The sequence below is a fragment of the Corylus avellana genome, chromosome ca6 (genome assembly GCF_901000735.1).
Source record: "Corylus avellana chromosome ca6, CavTom2PMs-1.0".
NCBI lineage: Eukaryota > Viridiplantae > Streptophyta > Magnoliopsida > Fagales > Betulaceae > Corylus > Corylus avellana.
This window is the reverse complement of record NC_081546.1, coordinates 8,303,304-8,322,277: the sequence shown is the minus strand read 5'-3', so window position 1 is coordinate 8,322,277 and position 18,974 is coordinate 8,303,304. Positions and strand designations below refer to the sequence as shown.

General features: G+C 34.6%; 1 protein-coding gene across 1 annotated transcript; it reads left to right on the top strand.

Moving 5' to 3' along the window:
* Positions 1–6,150: 6,150 nt before the first annotated feature.
* On the top strand, positions 6,151–16,021 carry LOC132184314 (calcineurin B-like protein 10). Its single transcript, XM_059597897.1, has 9 exons — positions 6,151–6,209; positions 6,293–6,464; positions 11,819–11,901; positions 12,044–12,103; positions 15,198–15,306; positions 15,393–15,445; positions 15,537–15,617; positions 15,742–15,854; positions 15,967–16,021. Exons 1-9 carry the CDS (start codon positions 6,198–6,200, stop codon positions 16,019–16,021), a joined length of 738 nt encoding a protein of 245 aa, XP_059453880.1. The 5' UTR covers positions 6,151–6,197.
* Positions 16,022–18,974: the final 2,953 nt, after the last annotated feature.

Below are 18,974 nucleotides of genomic sequence, written 5' to 3'. Positions count from 1 at the left end.
GATTCGTTCGGTTTTGACTTATTTTAATGGATAAAGTTCAATTAATTCCTTCAAACTACCAATAATTTACGTGTGAAACTATCAATTACAATAATTTATCCAAAAACTACCAAAACAATGATAATGTACCCCTAATGCTAGTAATATGACGGAATTACCTCTATAGAATTTTCAATAAACAAAAATACCCTTAAAGTTTTGAAAAAAAAAAAGTTAATATTTTTGTTTTTATTTTAGTAAAGGTAATTTTGTCATTTTGTTAAAATTATGGGTACATTGTCATTATTTGATAGTTTGAGGGGTAAATTGTCGCAATTGATAGTTTAAGAGATAGATTATCATTGAGATGGTAGTTTGAAAGGATAAAGTAAACTTTAACTTATTTTAATTCTCGCTTTAAAATGATGAGAAACCAACATGTGACTAATTTGATAAATTTAAAATTAAGTCGATAATTTTTGTCTTTCCGTTAAATAAATAACAAAAATAACTTAAAACATGTAATTATATTTCTTTCATAATTTTTTTTTATTTTTTTTAATAATAGCATTGGCTGTGGGTGGCTGGATTATTTATTCTGAAAGTTGGTAATTTAAATTGACTTTTTTTTCTTTCTTTCTTTCTTTTTTTTTTTTTTTAAGATTAAGGTTATGATTGTAAAAGTTATTAAATATTAAGGAAAATAAGTGAAGTTTTTCCAATATTTTTTTTATTGCACTTGTAAGAAGAAAACACAAAAACAAAAAAGATGAAACTTCACAAAGGATCCATAAACTATCACGTATTTTGAGAAGACTCCCCTAAATTTCACCACTCAAACTTTAAATTTGATGTGATTTACTCCTCCATCAATTTTTTTCCGTTAAACTCTAATGGAAACCCCTAAAGAGACCAAATTACTGTTCAATTTTTTTTTTTTTAAAAAAAAAAAAAATGAAGAAAAAAAAAAGTCACAAGGTTACCCAACCCTGGGTAATCTTGTGATTTTTTTTTTTTAATAATAACTTTATTTTATTTTTAATTTGTAATTTGAAATTAAGGGTAAATTTGAATTTTTTTTAAAAAGTCAAGGGTATAATGATTATTTTATCACTTTTTTACGTTTTAAAAATGGTGGATGAGAGTGCATTGTATCAAATTGAAAGTTCATGGAGTAAAATTGAGAGTTTTTGAAATTTAGGGGAGTCTTTTCAAAACATCTGATACTTCAACGGTGTAAAGTGAAGTTTCCAAAAGAAAAAAGGTTAAGAGGTCGAGAGGGAGAGGGTTGAGAGGCGGTTTGTGTGGCTCAAAATCTCCTTAAAGGGATGGTTGATCATACCTTGTGTTGCCTAGGAGGTTGAGTATTGAATGGTACATTACTCGGCACCCGCTCCTCCAACATTATGGTGCGACATTATTGATGCCCTCGCACTTGCTTCTAATCTCATTTATCATGCTCACACCAATTGGCTGATGCTTTCACCAAAGGCTTGACATCCTCTCGGTTTTGTATGCTATGTGACAAGCTTAAGGTGGTTGCACCCCTTTAAGCTTGCAGGCGGCTCTTAGAGATAGTGATCTCGCTTATCCACCAATTCCATAAATCAAGAGATTGGAGAGGACAACAAGCCTATTGATTTCCTTACTTATCATTCATTTGAATTCCTTTACTTGTATAAACCAGAAATCAATCCATTTCCTTGTTAGTTGTACATGATAGAAACATATTATTTCTTATGATGGCCGGGCTAGAATATTGGCCTTTTTGCCTGACCTGGTGTTAACCACTGTGCAACCTTCTTATATCATGTTCGGTTGGTAGGACACAAGAGTATGAAGGATTAAGAACCATATATATATATACCCCAAAATATTTACCAACAACACATGACAGCCAAACAAGCTAAATCAAGATCCACTTATCAATACCCCAAGAGCAGCAAAGCTCAACATTTCTAGCAGTAAACCTATACTTGCCTTTTGTCCAAAGCTTAACTCTAACCCCCCAATGGTTTAGCTACAAAATTTGCTCTTCGATCTGTACGAGGATGACCAGCATGTCTGATTTTGTTTATGTTCCTCAATAAATTGTAAATTGTAGACCCAAAACCAAGTCTACAAATATTAGCTTGTAAAGTTTTATTCTTCCAATGATTCAACCCCACATATAATAATAAGATGATTTTTATTGTCATATTAAAAAATAAACACTTAAAAGTATCTGTAGCATTTCTCAATCCAACAATCTTCTCCCGTACGTAATACAGTTGAAAGAGCAAAAACATTCTTAAAACAATTATTATATGTGAAGAACAAGCATTAGAAATATGTGTAGAAGGATCGCTAGCTTGTCATAAGTTCTTAATATAATAAGGATTTCTACAAATTATCAACGCTTGTCTATTAGTTTAATTAGACATCTATAGCATATTCGGATCTTCCACGTACCAGACAAATTAACATATCAAGGTCAAGAATTAACACAAAATATCAGTACAAAATTTTGAAAAAATAAATAAATTTTAATATTTTTGTTTTTATTTTAGTAAGGATAATTTCGTCATTTTGTTAAAATTGTGAGTATATTGTCATTATTTGGTATTTTGAAGGGTAAATTGTCGCAATTGATAGTAAGAAAGTAGATTATCATTGGGTTGGTAATTTGAAAAGGTAAAGTATTTTAATTCTGGTTTAAAAATGATGAGAAACCAACATGTGACTAATTTGATAAATTTAAAATTAAGTCGATAATTTTTGTCTTTCTGTTAAATAAATAACAAAAATAACTTAAAACATGTAATTATATTTCTTTCATATATATATATATATATATATATATATACCCAACTTAGCCATGGCATTGGCTGTGGGTGGCTGGATTATTTCTTCTGAAAGTTGGTAATTTAAATTGACATTTTTTATTTTTTTTAAAGATTAAGGTTATGATTGTAAAAGTAATTAAATATTAAGGATAATAAGTGAAGTTTTTCCAATATTATTTTTATTGCACTTGTAAGAAGAAAACACAAAAAACAAAAAAGATGAAACTTCACAAAAGACCTATAAACTACCACATGTTTTGAGAAGACTCTCCTAAATTTCACCACTCAAACTTTAAATTTGATGTGATTTACTCCTCCGTCAATTTTTTTCCGTTAAACCCTAATAGAAACCCCTAAAAAGACCAAATTACCATTCGATTTGATTTTTTTTTTTTTTTTTTACAAAAAAAAAAGTGAAGAAAAAAAAAGGTCACAAGGTTACCCAACACTGGGTAATCTTGTGATTTTTTTTTTTTTTTAATAATAACTTTATTTTCTTTTTAATTTGTAATTTGAAATTAAATGTAAATTTGAAATTTTTTTTAAAAGTCAGAGATATAATGGTCATTTTATCACTTTTTTACGTTTTAAAACTAGTGGATGATGAGGGTGCATTGTATCAAATTGAAAGTTCATGGAATGAAAATTGAGAGTTTTTAAAATTTAGGAGGGTCTTCTCAAAATGTCTGATACTTCAACGGTGTAAAGTGAAGTTTCCCACCAAAATAAAAAAAAAATAAATAAAAGGTTAAGAGGTCGAGAGGGAGAGGGTTGAGAGGCGGTTTGTGTGGCTCAAAATCTCCTTAAAGGGATGGTTGATCATACCTTGTCTTGCCTAGGAGGTTGAGTATTGAATAGTACATTACCCGGCACCCGCTCCTCCAACACTATTGATGCCCTTGCACTTGCTTCTAATCTCGTTTATCATGCTCACACCAATTAATTGGCTGATGCTTTCATCAAAGGCTTGACATCCTCTTGGTTTTGTATGCTACGTGACAAGCTTAAGGTGGTTGCACCCCTTTAAGCTTGCGGGGGTTGTTAGAGATAGTGATCTCGCTCATCCACCAATTCCATAAATCAAGAGATTGGAGAGGACAACAAGCCTATTGATTTCCTTACTTATCATTCATTTGAATTCCTTTACTTGTATAAACCGGAAATCACTCCATTTCCTTGTTTTTTTTTTTTTTTGACATGATAGAAACATATTATTTCTTATGATGGGCTAGATTGGCCTTTTTGCCTGACTTGGTGTTAACCACTGTGCAACCTTCTTATATCATGTTCGGTTGGCAGGACACTAGAGCATGAAGGATTAAGAACCATAATTTTTTTTTTTTAAAAAAAAAAAATTTGATGAGTACCCCAAAATATTTACCAACAACACATGACAGCCAAACAAGCTAAATCAAGATCGCCCTTATCAATACCCCAAGAGCAGCAAAGCTCAACATTTCTAGCAGTAAACCGAAACTTGCCTTTTGTCCAAAGCTTAACTCTAACCCCCCAATGGATTTGCTACAAAATTTGCTCTTCGATCTGTACGAGGATGACTAGCATGTCTGATTTTGTTTATGTTCCTCAATAAATTGTAAATCAAAACCAAGTCTACAAATATTAGCTTGTAAAGTTTTCTTCTTCCAATGATTCAACCCCACATATGATAAGATGATTTTCACTGCCATATTAAAAAATAAACACGTACTTAAAAGTATCTGTAGCATTTCTCAATCCAACAATCTTCCCCCGTACGTAATATAGTTGAAGGAGCAAAAACATTCTTAAAACAATTATTATATGTGAAGAACACGCATTAGAAATATGTGTAGAAGGATCGCTAGCTTGTCATAAGTTCTTAATATAATAAGGATTTCTACAAATTATCAACGCTTGTCTATTAATTTAATTAGACATCTATAGCATATTCGGATCTTCCACGTACCAGACAAATTAACATATCAAGGTCAAGAATTAACACAAAATATCAGTACTTGACCATTTGTTGTACGTTCATGGGTGTTTATCTTCTAAATTGGTAACGTTTATTTCAATAGTGGAATTATAATGAGTTGGTTTTAAGTGATTGATTAGATATACAATCATTTCATTTATAAAACCTTAATAAATTTCAAAGTCTTATTGCTAATCAAGTACCTTGAATTGATTGCTGATCCTCTTGTCCCATTGCCCATTGGGTTCTGCTTTATCCTTGATTGGGACAGATTTGAGCAGTCTACGATCCTTTGTCATTATCAGGATTCCTCATCTATCTAAATCAACTCTATTATCAAGTTAATCTAGACCATTGGAGAGGAAATGAATTATTGAAACAAGATAAAGTAAGAAGAAAAAAAAAAGTTATTTTGTTTTCTCCTAGCATATTAATTGACGTGATACGATAAATCAATCATAATTAAAAAAAAAAAAAGAAAAAAAAAAATCGGAATAGATTAAGAATGGTACCCAGCTAAGTATGATAGGAGAAGGGTAATGATCCTTACAATTTCAAATTCTAAAATTATGTGCATTCATGCCGTTATTTGCATAGAATGAAAATGCTACCATATTAAAAGGTGGTATGTTACCAATGAGAATTTAATATATTTTCATCATGTTCTTACACTTTATATTGTAATATAACTTTGAGCCAAAAATAGTTTTTTGGCTTTATGAAGAAGAAACGTATCACGGGAAGAAAAAGCCATTTGGAAAGAAAAATTCTTTTTTACTGCAACGATAACAAGCTACCTTTTTAAAATGTAACATTTCAAGCTGTTTAATGTAAGAAACAGCTTGAATTCACATAATTTTAAAAAGCTACGGGATCTTGATCTCCCACAATGAGGATATGAAAGTAACCATCAACTATATATATATATATATATTTTAAAAAAATTAAGTACTAGAGTTGATGAGCACGTACTGTCACATGAACCTTGTGGAATGATGGTGAGATCGATGTGAGTGTATTATATATTATTGCTCAATCTTCTCACGTTTGTTTTTAAAATTTTAATTATTATTTTTAAATTAGGACTTTATTTCTTTGCTTAAGGTGTGCTGCGGTATTGTGTTCACAAAGAAAAATTATGCTTTAAAAAAGTAAACTATTTTACAAAAAATAAAAGAGTAATTTATGAAATATATAGGCATTTTATGGTTGACTGAAAAAAAACACCAAAATACAAGAACAACACGTGTCCGTTAACGTTCGTACGTATATGATAATGAAGTCATTGCTGTTCGTCATTTCCCCCTCACTCTCTCTTTCATCTTCTCCAACCAAATGTACAAACCACGAGGGAAAACAGAGCGCGGAGTTTCGTACAAATAGTCTGCAGATTATATCTTTCTTTGTAGAGAGAAACAAGCCTTGAATTATATCCAACCATGGATTCCCCGGTAATTAATGAAACCAAATCAATATTTGCGTTTCTCCTATCGTTTTTGTTTATGTTTACGTTAATGTTTTTGTGGTTGAACAGCGAACGAGCTCTTTGACGGTCGGCGAGCGGCTCTGTGCGGCGTTTATACCGTTTCTAGGGATAATCGAGGTTTTCATATTGGCTATGGCGGATTGCTTCGAGTGCAGGCCGAGCCCCAAGAAACGCGGGTACGGCTCCGAAGATCATGCTCGCCTCGCTAATGAAACCATCTGTAATTTGTCTCTCCCCCTTTCTGGCTTTCTCTATTGTGTGCTTCATGATATTAGAAGAAATTATATTAGAATTCTCAATAAATTGACTTGGGAAGAATCAGCTGGAATTCTAAGTCGAATGAACCCTCAAAAAAGGAGTAATGTCAAGCATGAAGCGTCTCTTGGTTTTTAGCGGATAACTCTCGCTTAAGTTGGTATTCGTTCGGATAATAGTACTTATATACCTTAGGTCATGAGCACCTTCCATGAAGTAATTGGTTAGGGTCCTCGGGAGGAAGTTAAGGGAATAATTGATTTGAATTTGCGGCCCTAGTGAAGAAGGGAGGGTGGGCAGGCCGGCAGGAATGTTAGGGGTCTAGGTGGCAAAGGTGTGGATACCTATACACCATGGGTCTAGGTGGCAAAGGTGTGGATACCTATACACCATGTATTTCGGGTGCTTGTGCGCCTGCCTATCTTGATCTTGAGCTGGATAATATCCATTTAGTTAAAGTGGAAAAATATTTTTGTCTCATCAAAAAGTGAAAAGATAAAAATATATTTTCACTATAACTAACTAGATATAATCCAGTTCAAATGAATTGTAGATGATCTTGTTCCATTTAGACTTGGCTAGGTTCAATCAGTCTATTGGACTTAATCAAAAGGAGTAATGGGACTAACTTTGGGCCGGAGAAGCCCTTTCTTGGAAGTTATTGTTGCATATTAATAGTTCCAACGAAATCTAATAGGAGAAATACGGACAATGGCAAAAGATTTTTTAAGAAGAGGTTTTTCAAATGCTTAGATGGGCATAAAACCCAAGGAGATAACCTCAAAACGGGGACGATAATCACATATAACACCGTTCGGCAAACACCCCTTCCCCTTCCCCTCTTATTTTCACTTCCTTAAAAACAATCAACTTCTTTATATATATATATATATATATATATATATATATATTTATATATATATATATATATATATTTCACTTTTCTCTCACAAAAGTCATCTTATTTGACATCTATATTATATTAATTATTTTTTATTATTATTAATTTAAACAAAAAACTCATAACAAGAAGATTTGCGAAACACAACCCTACACCCTCTGCAAAAAAATGGGAAGAAAAAGGGGTGACACTCCAAAAACATTGAGGTTTAATGACTGCCATATATATAGTGACGTTTTGGGCTAAAAAATGTCACTATATGGTTAGTGACGTGCCTTTAGTGATGTTTTTGAAATGACAAAAATTGGATAGACTAGAAAAGGAGGTACCGAGGTAGTGTTGTTTGGTGACGTGTGAACAGTGGCACGTCACCTTCTAGAAGGTGACGTGCTACCATGAAAAACGACACTAATCTTTAAAAAATTAGTAAGTGGATATGTAAAATAAAATAAAAAGCCGTAAATTTTCCAATAATTTATGAAACACTTTTATAGTAATATATATATATATATATTACATATACTCTTATACACTATTATGCCTTATGTGTGAGGGTTGTGTGATCCCTTTAGATCATGACTCAACCGGTGGCCGCATAAAGAATTCTTTATGGAATGAGACTTTTCAATTAACTCTGGGTGCACTCAAAATAAAAACATTCTAATAATGGACCACACCTTCTCAATGTCTTGCAGTATAATACAGCACCCAATTACTATCTTTGATCTATGAAGCCAATTAAATTTTAATTATATTCTCAAAACAATTAATTCTTAATTTTCTCTTTTCCTTGAATAAATGAAAAATATTTCTTTCTCTTATAAATATTCTTCTTTTTCTTATTTTCTAATTTTACAAGTACTCAATCTCTTTCTCTTATTTGTTTGAGAACAAAAACACAATTTTAATAATTTATTTTCAAAATAACATTTCAATAAAAGAAAACAACTCTTAGAAACTTTTCTAATAAAATATCATCTCAATAAAAGAAACAATTCATGTAATAACATAAGTAACACAATTTAACATTTATAGCATAGGATACAAAAATACATATAGGCTAATTAGTTGTATCCACTAACCTCTTTGTCTTACTAAGAAGATCCATTCTCTAAAAAATTCTTTAATATGAGTGCCGTCATATGGAAAAAGTCTCCCTTTGATCATATGAACCCCTATAATTTATCACGTGACCTTGCTTAGATAAAATATTTAAGTGGAATTAATTAATTAAGAAAACAATACTTTTGTTGGGAATTTATTTGCTGGATAGCTCTCATCCCTTTTCTTTCCAAATATTTAAAACCTAGCAAGCTAGAGTTGCCTGTTCTTCAGATTGCTTGTAGACTTCAAGGCATTCGACCTCCTTTTCCCATGCTTTGGCTTGACCCTCTGGCTTCATCGACTTCTCTCTCTCTTTGCAACCTTCTCTGCTTTAGCTCAGCCTTGGTTGCACCAAGCGGCCCCTTCAAAGAAATCCCCTCTTGGGTCCATGGACCAAAAGCTCAACTTGTATAATAGTCGGCAATGGTCCCCATCCATGTCATATGTAATTATTCATTGTCTTTTTGCAACACCCCGGTCTCATATTGAGAAAATGAGAAAAAGTCCACATAGAGTGGGTGGTTTATAAAGATAGTCATGAGTGTTAAGTCTTACATTGCCTAGTTATTAGGTGAAACTGAGCTTTATAATGAATTTTTAAAAGTTTCAAATTGACTAGTTCTTTTGGGGTGATAATGTAGATGTGGCTAGAGCTAGGGAAAAACGCTTTTCCCTAAGTTGTTATACACGTTCAGGGACGGAGCCAGTCTTGAGAATGGGCAGGGGCCATGGTTGAAAAAATTTAATGGGCAGGGGCCCATTAGCAAAAAAAAAAAAAAAAATTAACCATAAAAAAAAATTGTTTTTACCTTTTAAAAAAAAAAAATTGTCATTTGGTGGGGAGCCCTAGCCCTGCCAGTCCCCCCCTTCCTTCGTCCCTGCACACGTTCTAAAATATATAAACATTGAAAGTTTGGTTACAGATAGAAACCTGATTTTGAGCCTCATGCTTATCTATAAACCCCAATCCAACGCATTCCAAGTTTCTCTTAAACACATGCATCATCCTCATGTAACCCATATTTCATCATAAAATTTAAATAAGCCAACCCATCACTAGATCTAGCATAAATCCTTAACATACTCATGGGTTTACTTACATGCTCTGAAACCGAATTTATTCAAACAAAAACAACAAGATGTCAAGACCTAAAGTGTAAACCATCCATACAATACTCATTAACCCACTAGCATATAAACCCTAGATGATAGATCTACAACTAAGAGATTAGACTACGAAAATAAAGCTTGACAACAACTAATCAAAGGCATAACACGCAAATAATAGGACTAAAAACGAGATTGGGCGAAAGGATTACCTCTCCTTGAAGACAAGGTCATAAGAGAGCTCATTCTCTCTTCAAAACTTACTCTCTAGAGAGTTAACTTACAAGGGTTAACTCAACTGAACAATGACAAAAATGGAGGCCAAGGATGTAGGCTATATACTTTTTTTTTTTTGTTTTTTTGAAACATACCATACTTATTCATTGATAAAAGTCGCGAGCCTAAAGCTCTTACAAACAGAGCAAAAAACTCTGAAGTAAATCATAGCCGAAGCTAAAGATACAGTCATCAGCAACAGACCAAATCAACCATAACACAGCATCCGCTAACCTATGACTAATCATCAGGTTTAAAAACCAGATCTGTATCAAACAGACACATCTAATGTATAGGTAACGCTTATTCCTTGGCCTTGAGAGCAAAACCCCCAAGCCGATACTTATTCCTCGGCCTTGAGAGCAAAACCCCCAAGCCGATACTCATCCTCCTCGACCCGAAAGCTAGGATAAAGTTCACATCCACAACCCAAGGGTTTGGACCAATAATAACGGGCAGCAACCAGGCGCAACAAAGCAGAAGTACAGAGCCTTATTACAAGCAAAAAAAAAAAACCATACAGGGAAATAAAGGGAACAGTAAAACAAATGCAGGAAAATAAATTACAGAAAAACAACAATACAGGGAAATAAATGCAAAAAACACAGGTCACGGCAGCCGGAAGAGGCTGATCGCGAGTTGGCCGGAAACCATTGCGGAAGGTGGCACAAACAGCTTGGCGCAGGAGGGGCGCGTGAAAAGACCTGACAGCGAGTGGTGAGCAGTGAAGCGGGCGCGGAAGAGATCGGCGGCACACACAAACAAATAGGGAGGGGGAGAGTTTGAGTGAAAACCCCCAAAAGCAGTACCCACCGAGAGATAACACAAGCACAACATACCAGAAACACCAAAGACAAAAACAAGCCCAGCCGGATCAACGGAACCCTTGCAATAGGTGGGATGGGCACGGCAGAACCGGGAAGCAAGGAGGTAGGCAGGGGTCGGGGGAAGCCAGGTGGAGGACGTAGGATCGGTCGAAGGCAAGCCGATCCAGAACCCAACCCGTTTCAACCCAAGCAGGGAAACGCTGCAGATGGAGATGGCGGGGAAGAAAGCGGCCGGGGGAACGGCAAGACCATAGGCAAAAAGGGAAAAAGCAGAGGGGGAAAGGAGAGGCGGGGAGGGGGAAGAGAGGGGGCACCGGGACTAGGGACATCAAGTAAAATACTAGGACCCGGAATGGAGAGGTCGAGGGGAGGAGGGATGCAGGCAACGGGCATCCCTCCTCCCCTGAGGCGGCGGCGCTCTGGAGGGGGGGCTTAGGGTTTCACGGAAAGCTCTTAATTAAATTCGTAGGGTGTATACTTAAAGCAACATTAATGCACCCTCATGAGGGCTGAGGTGGCAAAAATTAAATGCTCTCAAATTGATCATATCGAACGTTCAGTTCCAACTTTGAACATTCGCCATTGAGCATTCAAGAACTAGCTTCGAACATTTGCCATCGAGCGTTCGAGATCCAACTTCGCCCGTAGAATTTTTTTCTCGCGCACTAAGGGACGTTCGCATGATTGAATGAGGCCACATAATCAAATCAATTATCTCCTGGACCCCCTTCTTAACCAACCAAGCACAGGAAAAAACACTCTACAAAGAGAAGAAAGGAGCTCACCCATGTGGTACGCACTATTCTTGCCAAACACTCTTTCTTTGCGAATTCCTTAAGCTATTTACATACTCCAACCAAACAGTGAATTATGTATCGGAGTGACCTCTTGCTGGAATCCAGTACGGCGCTTCATGCTTGACCTTCCTCCTTTTTTAGGTTCTCTCTTCAATTTGGTTTGTGGAAAATGAAGGTTTTGAGTTCTTAAACTAATGCCTTGCTTGAAAAATATTTGTGTGTGTGGGCGTGTGTTGTGTGTTTTGAAGAGGTTAATGCATGCATGGAATGGGCAATGTAGACATGAATGGTTGTTTGTACGATACAGTTACTCTCACTGAAGTGGAGGCATTGTTCGAGTTGTATAAGAAGTTGAGCAGTTCAATTATTGATGACGGGTTGATTCAAAAGGTAAATAAATCGTGCATGTGTTGAGGGAATATGCTTTGATTGCTATCTTTTTGCAGGATTTTGTTTTTTTTTTTTGTTTCTTAAAAATATTTACCCTGTGATTGAAATAAATAAGTTATGATTAATGTTTGTTATCTTGTAGGAAGAGCTTCAATTTGCACTATTCAAAACTCCATATGGTGAGAGTCTTTTTGTAGACCGGGTAAATGGCTGGAACAACCTCTTCTTACTTATGAAATCAGTATTAATTTTAGGCATTGCTGCAAACTAATTGATTGGTCATATTAAACTATGGTGACATGTATATTTCACAATTGAACCATTTTGATAGTTTGTAGTGTATCAAAACCCACATTAAGATTAAGAAAAAAAAAAAAAAAAATCCGTGATGAAATCAAGTTTCCATTATTAGTACAACGTCTAGTTATGAGCTCCAGCCTCCAGATAAATGATTTCAATCAATATTAGATTTAAATGTTTGTGGGCTAAATAATAGAAATATGCTTGTGTTTGTGCAGATTTGTTAGGATCTTTTTTAAAGAAAAGATGGTGGGCAATCTACCAAACCCATGTATAAGTATATATAGAGTTACATCCATATTCGGTTATGAACAAGAAAAGATAAAATTACATTTGAAAATTTTAGACTGTACAATCAATCTTATTATAATGTGATTATTTTGTCTTGTACATCTGTTGGCTGATGTGAATGAATTGAATTTAATATCATGAGAGGTTGTCTAGCTAGAATCGTGGCTGAATAGGCCATTGGCGTTTTATTTGCAGAATGCAAGTTATCTTCAATAACTTGAATTTGAATGGGATCAGGGAGATCAGGCAAATCATCAACATCTTTGATAGCTTAATTCTTTATCTTGTTGGAATGCAACTATATCATTCTAAACCTAATTTGGAACACTAGCATCATCTTCTTGAGAATGTACTTTAACAGCCCCCCGCAAGCTAATAAGGGGAACAACCATGAGCTTGGACTTCAAATATAAAAACTGAGTAGAGGAGAGTCCCTTTGTAAACACATAAGTAATTTGATCCTTGGATGAAATAAACTTGACCAATATATCTTGATTAACCACTTTTTCTTGAAAAAAATGGTAATCGATTTGGATATGTTTGGTTCTTGCATGAAACACCGGGTTTGATGCTAATGTAAGTACACTAACATTGTTGCAGTATAACATAGGGACTGACGGAAGAGAAATACTGATATCCTTAAACAATATTCGAAACCAAAATAATTCAACAGCAGTAATGGCCAATGCCTGATACTCTGCTTTTGTGCTGGAGCGAAAAACAGTTGCTTGTTTTTTAGCACTCTAAGACACAAGACAATTGCCCAGAAAAATAGAAAACCCTTATGGGGATTGACGATCGTCACAGCTATCAGCCCAATCATTATCACAATAAGCAGATAAATAAAGGCTACTCTTAGTATAGATTAAGCCATGATCAACAAAGTTCTTTAAATAGCGTAGCACACGCTTAGTAGTAGACTAATGAGTCATGGTAGGATCATGCATATGCTGGCACAATTGGTTAACAACAAATGCAATTTCAAGATGAGTTAAAGTACAGTATTGGAAGCCCCAACAACATGCTTGTATTCGGTTGGGATTAGACAGGGAAGTGCCATCAAACTTCGATAGTTCAACACTCGAGGAACTAGGCGACTTTGAAGGCTTTACACCAACCATGCCATTTGAACTCGATGGAGAAGGTCAGGAATATATTTAGCCAAACACAAATGTAAACTAGACGTTGTGCGTATTGCCTTGATTCCAAGAAAAAAACCAAGTGGACCAAGATCCTTGATAGAAAATTCTCCCTGCAACTTCTGAATGAGGGATTTAATTGCTGCAACATTAGTACCTATGAGAATAATGTCATCAACATATATAAGCATAAAAATTTTAATGGTACCATTGCGAAATATAAATAGAGATGGGTAAACTAAGGATGAAGTGAACCTAAGATCAAGTAAGAAAGTTGACAATTGATTAAACTAAGCCTTTGGTGCTTGCTTCAAACCATATAAGGATTTATGGAGCTTGTACACGAATTTGAGATGAGCTTTGTCGACAAAGCCTTGGGGTTATTTCATGAAAACCTCCTCTCCAAGATAACCATGCAAGAAAGCATTGGAGATGTTCAATTGTCGGATAGGCGAGTCAAATTGAATTGCCAAATTAAGTGTAACTTGGATAATTGATGGTTTGATCACGCGGTGAAAGTCTCTGTGTAATTGATATCACATTGTTGATCAAATCCCTTTGTAACAAAACGAGCTTTAAACCTTTCAACAGTACCATCAAGCTTTTGTTTGATTTTTTAAATCCACTTGTTTCGATTATGTTATGATCAAGGGGTCTTGGAACCAGGGACCAAGTGCCATTGGAGACAAGAATTTGAAATTCTTGAGACTTGACATCCTTCTATTGTGAATCGCAGCAACTGGACTCATTTTCAGATAGAATTGTATAAATAGATAAAGAGGATGTTTGGGGCATGGTAGATTTGATACTCATAAAAGGACTTAGGCTTGAAAGAACCTTTCCTTGATCTAGGGGTCATTGGATGTAAAGCTTGAGGCTTAGGAGATAAGGTAGGAGGTTCTGGTGCAATAGAAATTAGTTTTACTTTAGAAGAAACAATGGGCTGTATACCAGAATAATAGATGAAATTTTGTTACAAAAGAAAAATCAGTTCGTTCCTCATATGTTCCTTACATAGCTTCTAGTCTTTAAATTTTAAATGTTTGGTGGTGTTAAAATATAAATTAAATGATTAAATGAATCTCTTCCTATTAGCTTAAATTTTTGAGATAAATGTTGATTCAACATGATATCTGAGCAGAGTCTTGAGTTTGAACTTTGTTTCCATCATTTACTTTTCATTTTAATTAAAGTATTTCACGTGTTGAGCATATAAATTAAATGATTATATTCATTTTTTTTCTATTAGCTTAATCTTTTAAAATAAGTGATGATTTGATGGGCAGTCTCCTAATCTCTAGCTAATAAATTAATTGGAAACAGTAACCTCAGTTCATTTGCTACTTGTCGGCTATAGTGACTAGTCGTTAAATTTTTAAAGGCATGGATGACTTGATCCCCTTTATTTGCTTGCTAGTTACTGAGGTTGTATTGGATGTAAGCCAACATCTCTAATAAAACTAACGAAAATTTCTTTGCTTTCTCATGATCTGAATCTATTTTCTTATTTGAGAAGCAGTTAAGTTGCTTCATTGTTTAGTGAATAATAGCTTATTTTTCTTCTAGGTTTTTGATCTTTTCGATGAAAAGAAAGATGGCGTTATTGAATTTGAGGAATTTGTCCATGCACTCAATGTCTTCCATCCCTATGCTCCCATGGAAGAAAAAATTGATTGTAAGTGTTCAAGAGAATTTTGTTATTTTGCAGTCAATAAGGTTCATGGATCCATCCCCTGTGTGTTTCTTGTTGAGCTCTTGCAGTTGCATTTAGGCTGTATGATCTAAGACAAACTGGGTTTATCGAGCGAGAAGAGGTGAGTATTTCTTGGATGGGGCTGATGGTTGAAAGCTTGGGTCAAAGTGCAAGCTTTTTCAGCTTAATTAGCAGTCTTTGGTTTATTTCAGGTTAGGCAAATGGTAATTGCCATTTTGATGGAATCTGACATGACACTTCCAGATGATCTTCTTGATGCAATCATTGACAAGGTAATCATCTACACAAATTTGAATTTCTTTACTGTTAAGAAAAAAGACGAGCTAAACAACATAGAATTTTAAAGTTTAAGCTTTTAGGATAGATGATGATTTAACATAATCTTCACTCTTATAGACATTTGCAGATGCTGATTGCGACAAGGATGGTAGAATCAGTAGAGAAGAGTGGAAGGATTTTGTGATTCGAAACCCGAACCTCTTGAAGAACATGACTCTTCCTTATTTGAAGTATGTTATTGACCCTTTATCTTTAAATTGCCCTTCTTTGAATCTACAAGCCTAGCTGTTTTGAAGATTCCAGAGTTCCTTGAGAACTGACTGCTTGTTAAGCTTTTTCCAGGGGCGTGACACCAGTATTTCCAAGTTTTGTTTTAAATACAATTTTGGAAGATTGAGAATGAAGTGTCTGTCTACCAGGTGAGTACTTAAAAAGAGTATTCTTAGCTTCAGTTAAATATAGAGCTGCTTTGATCAGTCAAATCAGACAATTTACTGATTAACAGACAATTTACTGGTTTTTCATTGTAATAAAGAGGACTCATGATTAATTACTAGTCCCAAAAGCCCTTATGACTTTTGGAAATGTGAATTGTGATCCATGGACCATGATAGATGATTCATCATTGCTAAAACAGGCGAAGGTACTCACTGGAAGAAAGGCCAGGATGGTGATACCAGGAGATCCATGATTACAGGCCACCAACTAGCCATGTAGCCCCATTTTTATGATCTATTGTAAAGCCTGTATTGTCAAGTGAGCAGAGAACTATATATACTGCCATTGCCTCAAAAGTTCTTCTTTGATTACCATGTGTATGTTGTTTTTCCTGGTGATCAAATTGTTGCTAATTCTGTATATAGTTTTCTTAATGTAAAAAGAATAACTGTCACATGCAATTTAAATTATAGCTTGACGAAAAGATGTGGTCCTGTCTTTGGCAAAATCCTGAACCCTTCCTATCTTCAACACCATAAGTTTTTGGCTGATTCATGCCCAAAAGATAATGATAAAGACGATCTTCTAATGAAATTTAGGTATATAATGTCATGTATTAGTTGTTTGCAAGTTATTTCTAAATATTTATTGCAAATAAAATTGTTAGAACAATTTTCGAACATGCGGATCTACATGCTTTTAGACGCTTCCCTCCATCGCTGCAAAATAAAAGTAATTAAACAAAACAAAGGAGCTTGCCAGGTGTGCTGGCAATGTCTCATTTTGGATGCCTAAACTAGTTTCTTGGAGAAAAGTTGTATGCACAAAATTTTAGTGTGAGGTTTATACATGGTGTATGGGCCAATTTATAGGACAGAGCAAAGAGTTTCAATAAGATTGTTAAATTGGATAACAAAGAGTTTCAGTTGGACTTGGACTATGATTCCTATCTGTAGTAGGAATTTAATTCGGGTTCTTCGGGATATGAACCAGTCCCAAAAAATAAGAATTGAGACCTAGTAGCACTTTTCCTAGGATTTTGGGATAAAGTTCCCATATACCTTCCATGTCCGAGACACCTCTGTTTGTCTATCTTGAGATATGCTTGCCCTAGGACTTGCATGTAGCGAGTGAATTTTGGTCTTGGGATATGTCCAATTCCGGGACCCACTTGATGTGCCAATTTGTTATGTTCTCCCGAGATGTACCTATTCTGTGAGTGACCCAGTGAGTATTCTTCATGTCTTTTCGGGCCGGGGTATTCTCATTTCAGAAGGGACCTCTTTGTATTTGGGCCTTGTATTGGTATATTTTTGTGGGCTGGTATTGGTCCTGAAGCCCATGATTTTTGATTGGCCGGTTGAGTGGTGTTATTCTAAACAAAAATCTTCATATTATTTTTAGAAACTTTTGGATATCTTACAAAACCAGGGGCTATTGAGTATGCATGGTAATTTGTATTTGCATATCGGATTCGGGTCGTATTGAGATATGAATAAACGAATCAGACTTTTTAATCTTAATTCGCTAATTTTGTATTGAGTTTGTGAGTCATGTAACAAATTGTCGGCCTTAGATGTTGCAAATCAGGTTCGGATTATATCGAGTCATACGTATAAGACAGTATAAACCAACCTTAATCCGACCCATTTAATCAAATGACACAACTCAACGGACAATTGGAATCCACAAGAAGGAACCGCACTAGAAAAGGGATAAGGATTAACTCAAGGAGATTTATGCAGTTTAATCTCAATGAATAATTGCTATCCCAATAAGTTTGATGTGCAATATGATCTGTCGTGTCAATTATTGGCGATAGCTTTTGATTTAAGCAACGTAATCGTCAGTCGAGTATTTATACAAACAGCTCTCGTTTACGCTTTGAGCTTTTTTGTTTTTTTATAAGAACCAAACAACAAAACATCAAACTACAGGAGACAACTAGGGGAGGATCCTTCCCGCTAGCTAGAGGAGAAGAAAAGAAAGGGTTAGAGAAAAAGAGAATGCAGTCAAAGTGTGATCGGGTTGCAGCCCAATGTGCCTGATACAGTTTCTTTCGTTCCTCGTTTGTCACCCCGCAGAACAGCGCAAAAATGAAAACTGAATCTTGGCCGTCCAAAAATCATTCATCAGCGATGTTCACTTATTGTTATAACTGGATGTAAGCTGAATCCCATTTATATAATAGAATTGACAATTATTGTCTCGGACAACAAAAAATGTGTACTGGTTGAGGCATCTGCTACTTTTCGAAGACTACGATAAATAATAATTAGAAAAATCGTAAAAGTACTTTAGATTGTATTTGTAGTAATACGGAATGTTCTATTTATTTAGCCAATAAAGTTTTTTATTTTTTTTTACCAAAATATTCCTTTGTTGTATTTTTTTATTATTATTATTTTTAAGAAAAATTTCACTTTGATTCCTTGAACTTCCATCCGATTTTACAAATCTCTTAATTTTCAAATCTCTTATTTTGGACTACTGAACTTTCAATTACTTTTAATTAGAACCTTTCCGTTAATTTTAGTAGTTAAAAATATAAAAAGAAAAAGACTAAAATGTCCTTAATTTTTATTTTTTTTTTAAATAAAAAAAATTTTAAAAGTTGAAATTTTATATAAAAATTAAGGGTATAAACGTTATACAACGTTTAAAATCTGACGGAGAGGTCCACATTGAGAGTAATTAAAAATTTAGAGATCAAAAATGAGAAATTTAGAAGTTAAAAAATTTGTAAAATTGGGTGAAAATTTATGCTACCAAAATAAAGTTACCCTTATTTTTAAGGGTTAAATACTAAATTAGTCCCTAGGGTTTCACAACTTTATTTTTTCCCTCCTGGGGTTTCATTTTTATCACAGGAGGTCCCTGTGGTTTTGATAAGTGACCAAATTAGTCCATCC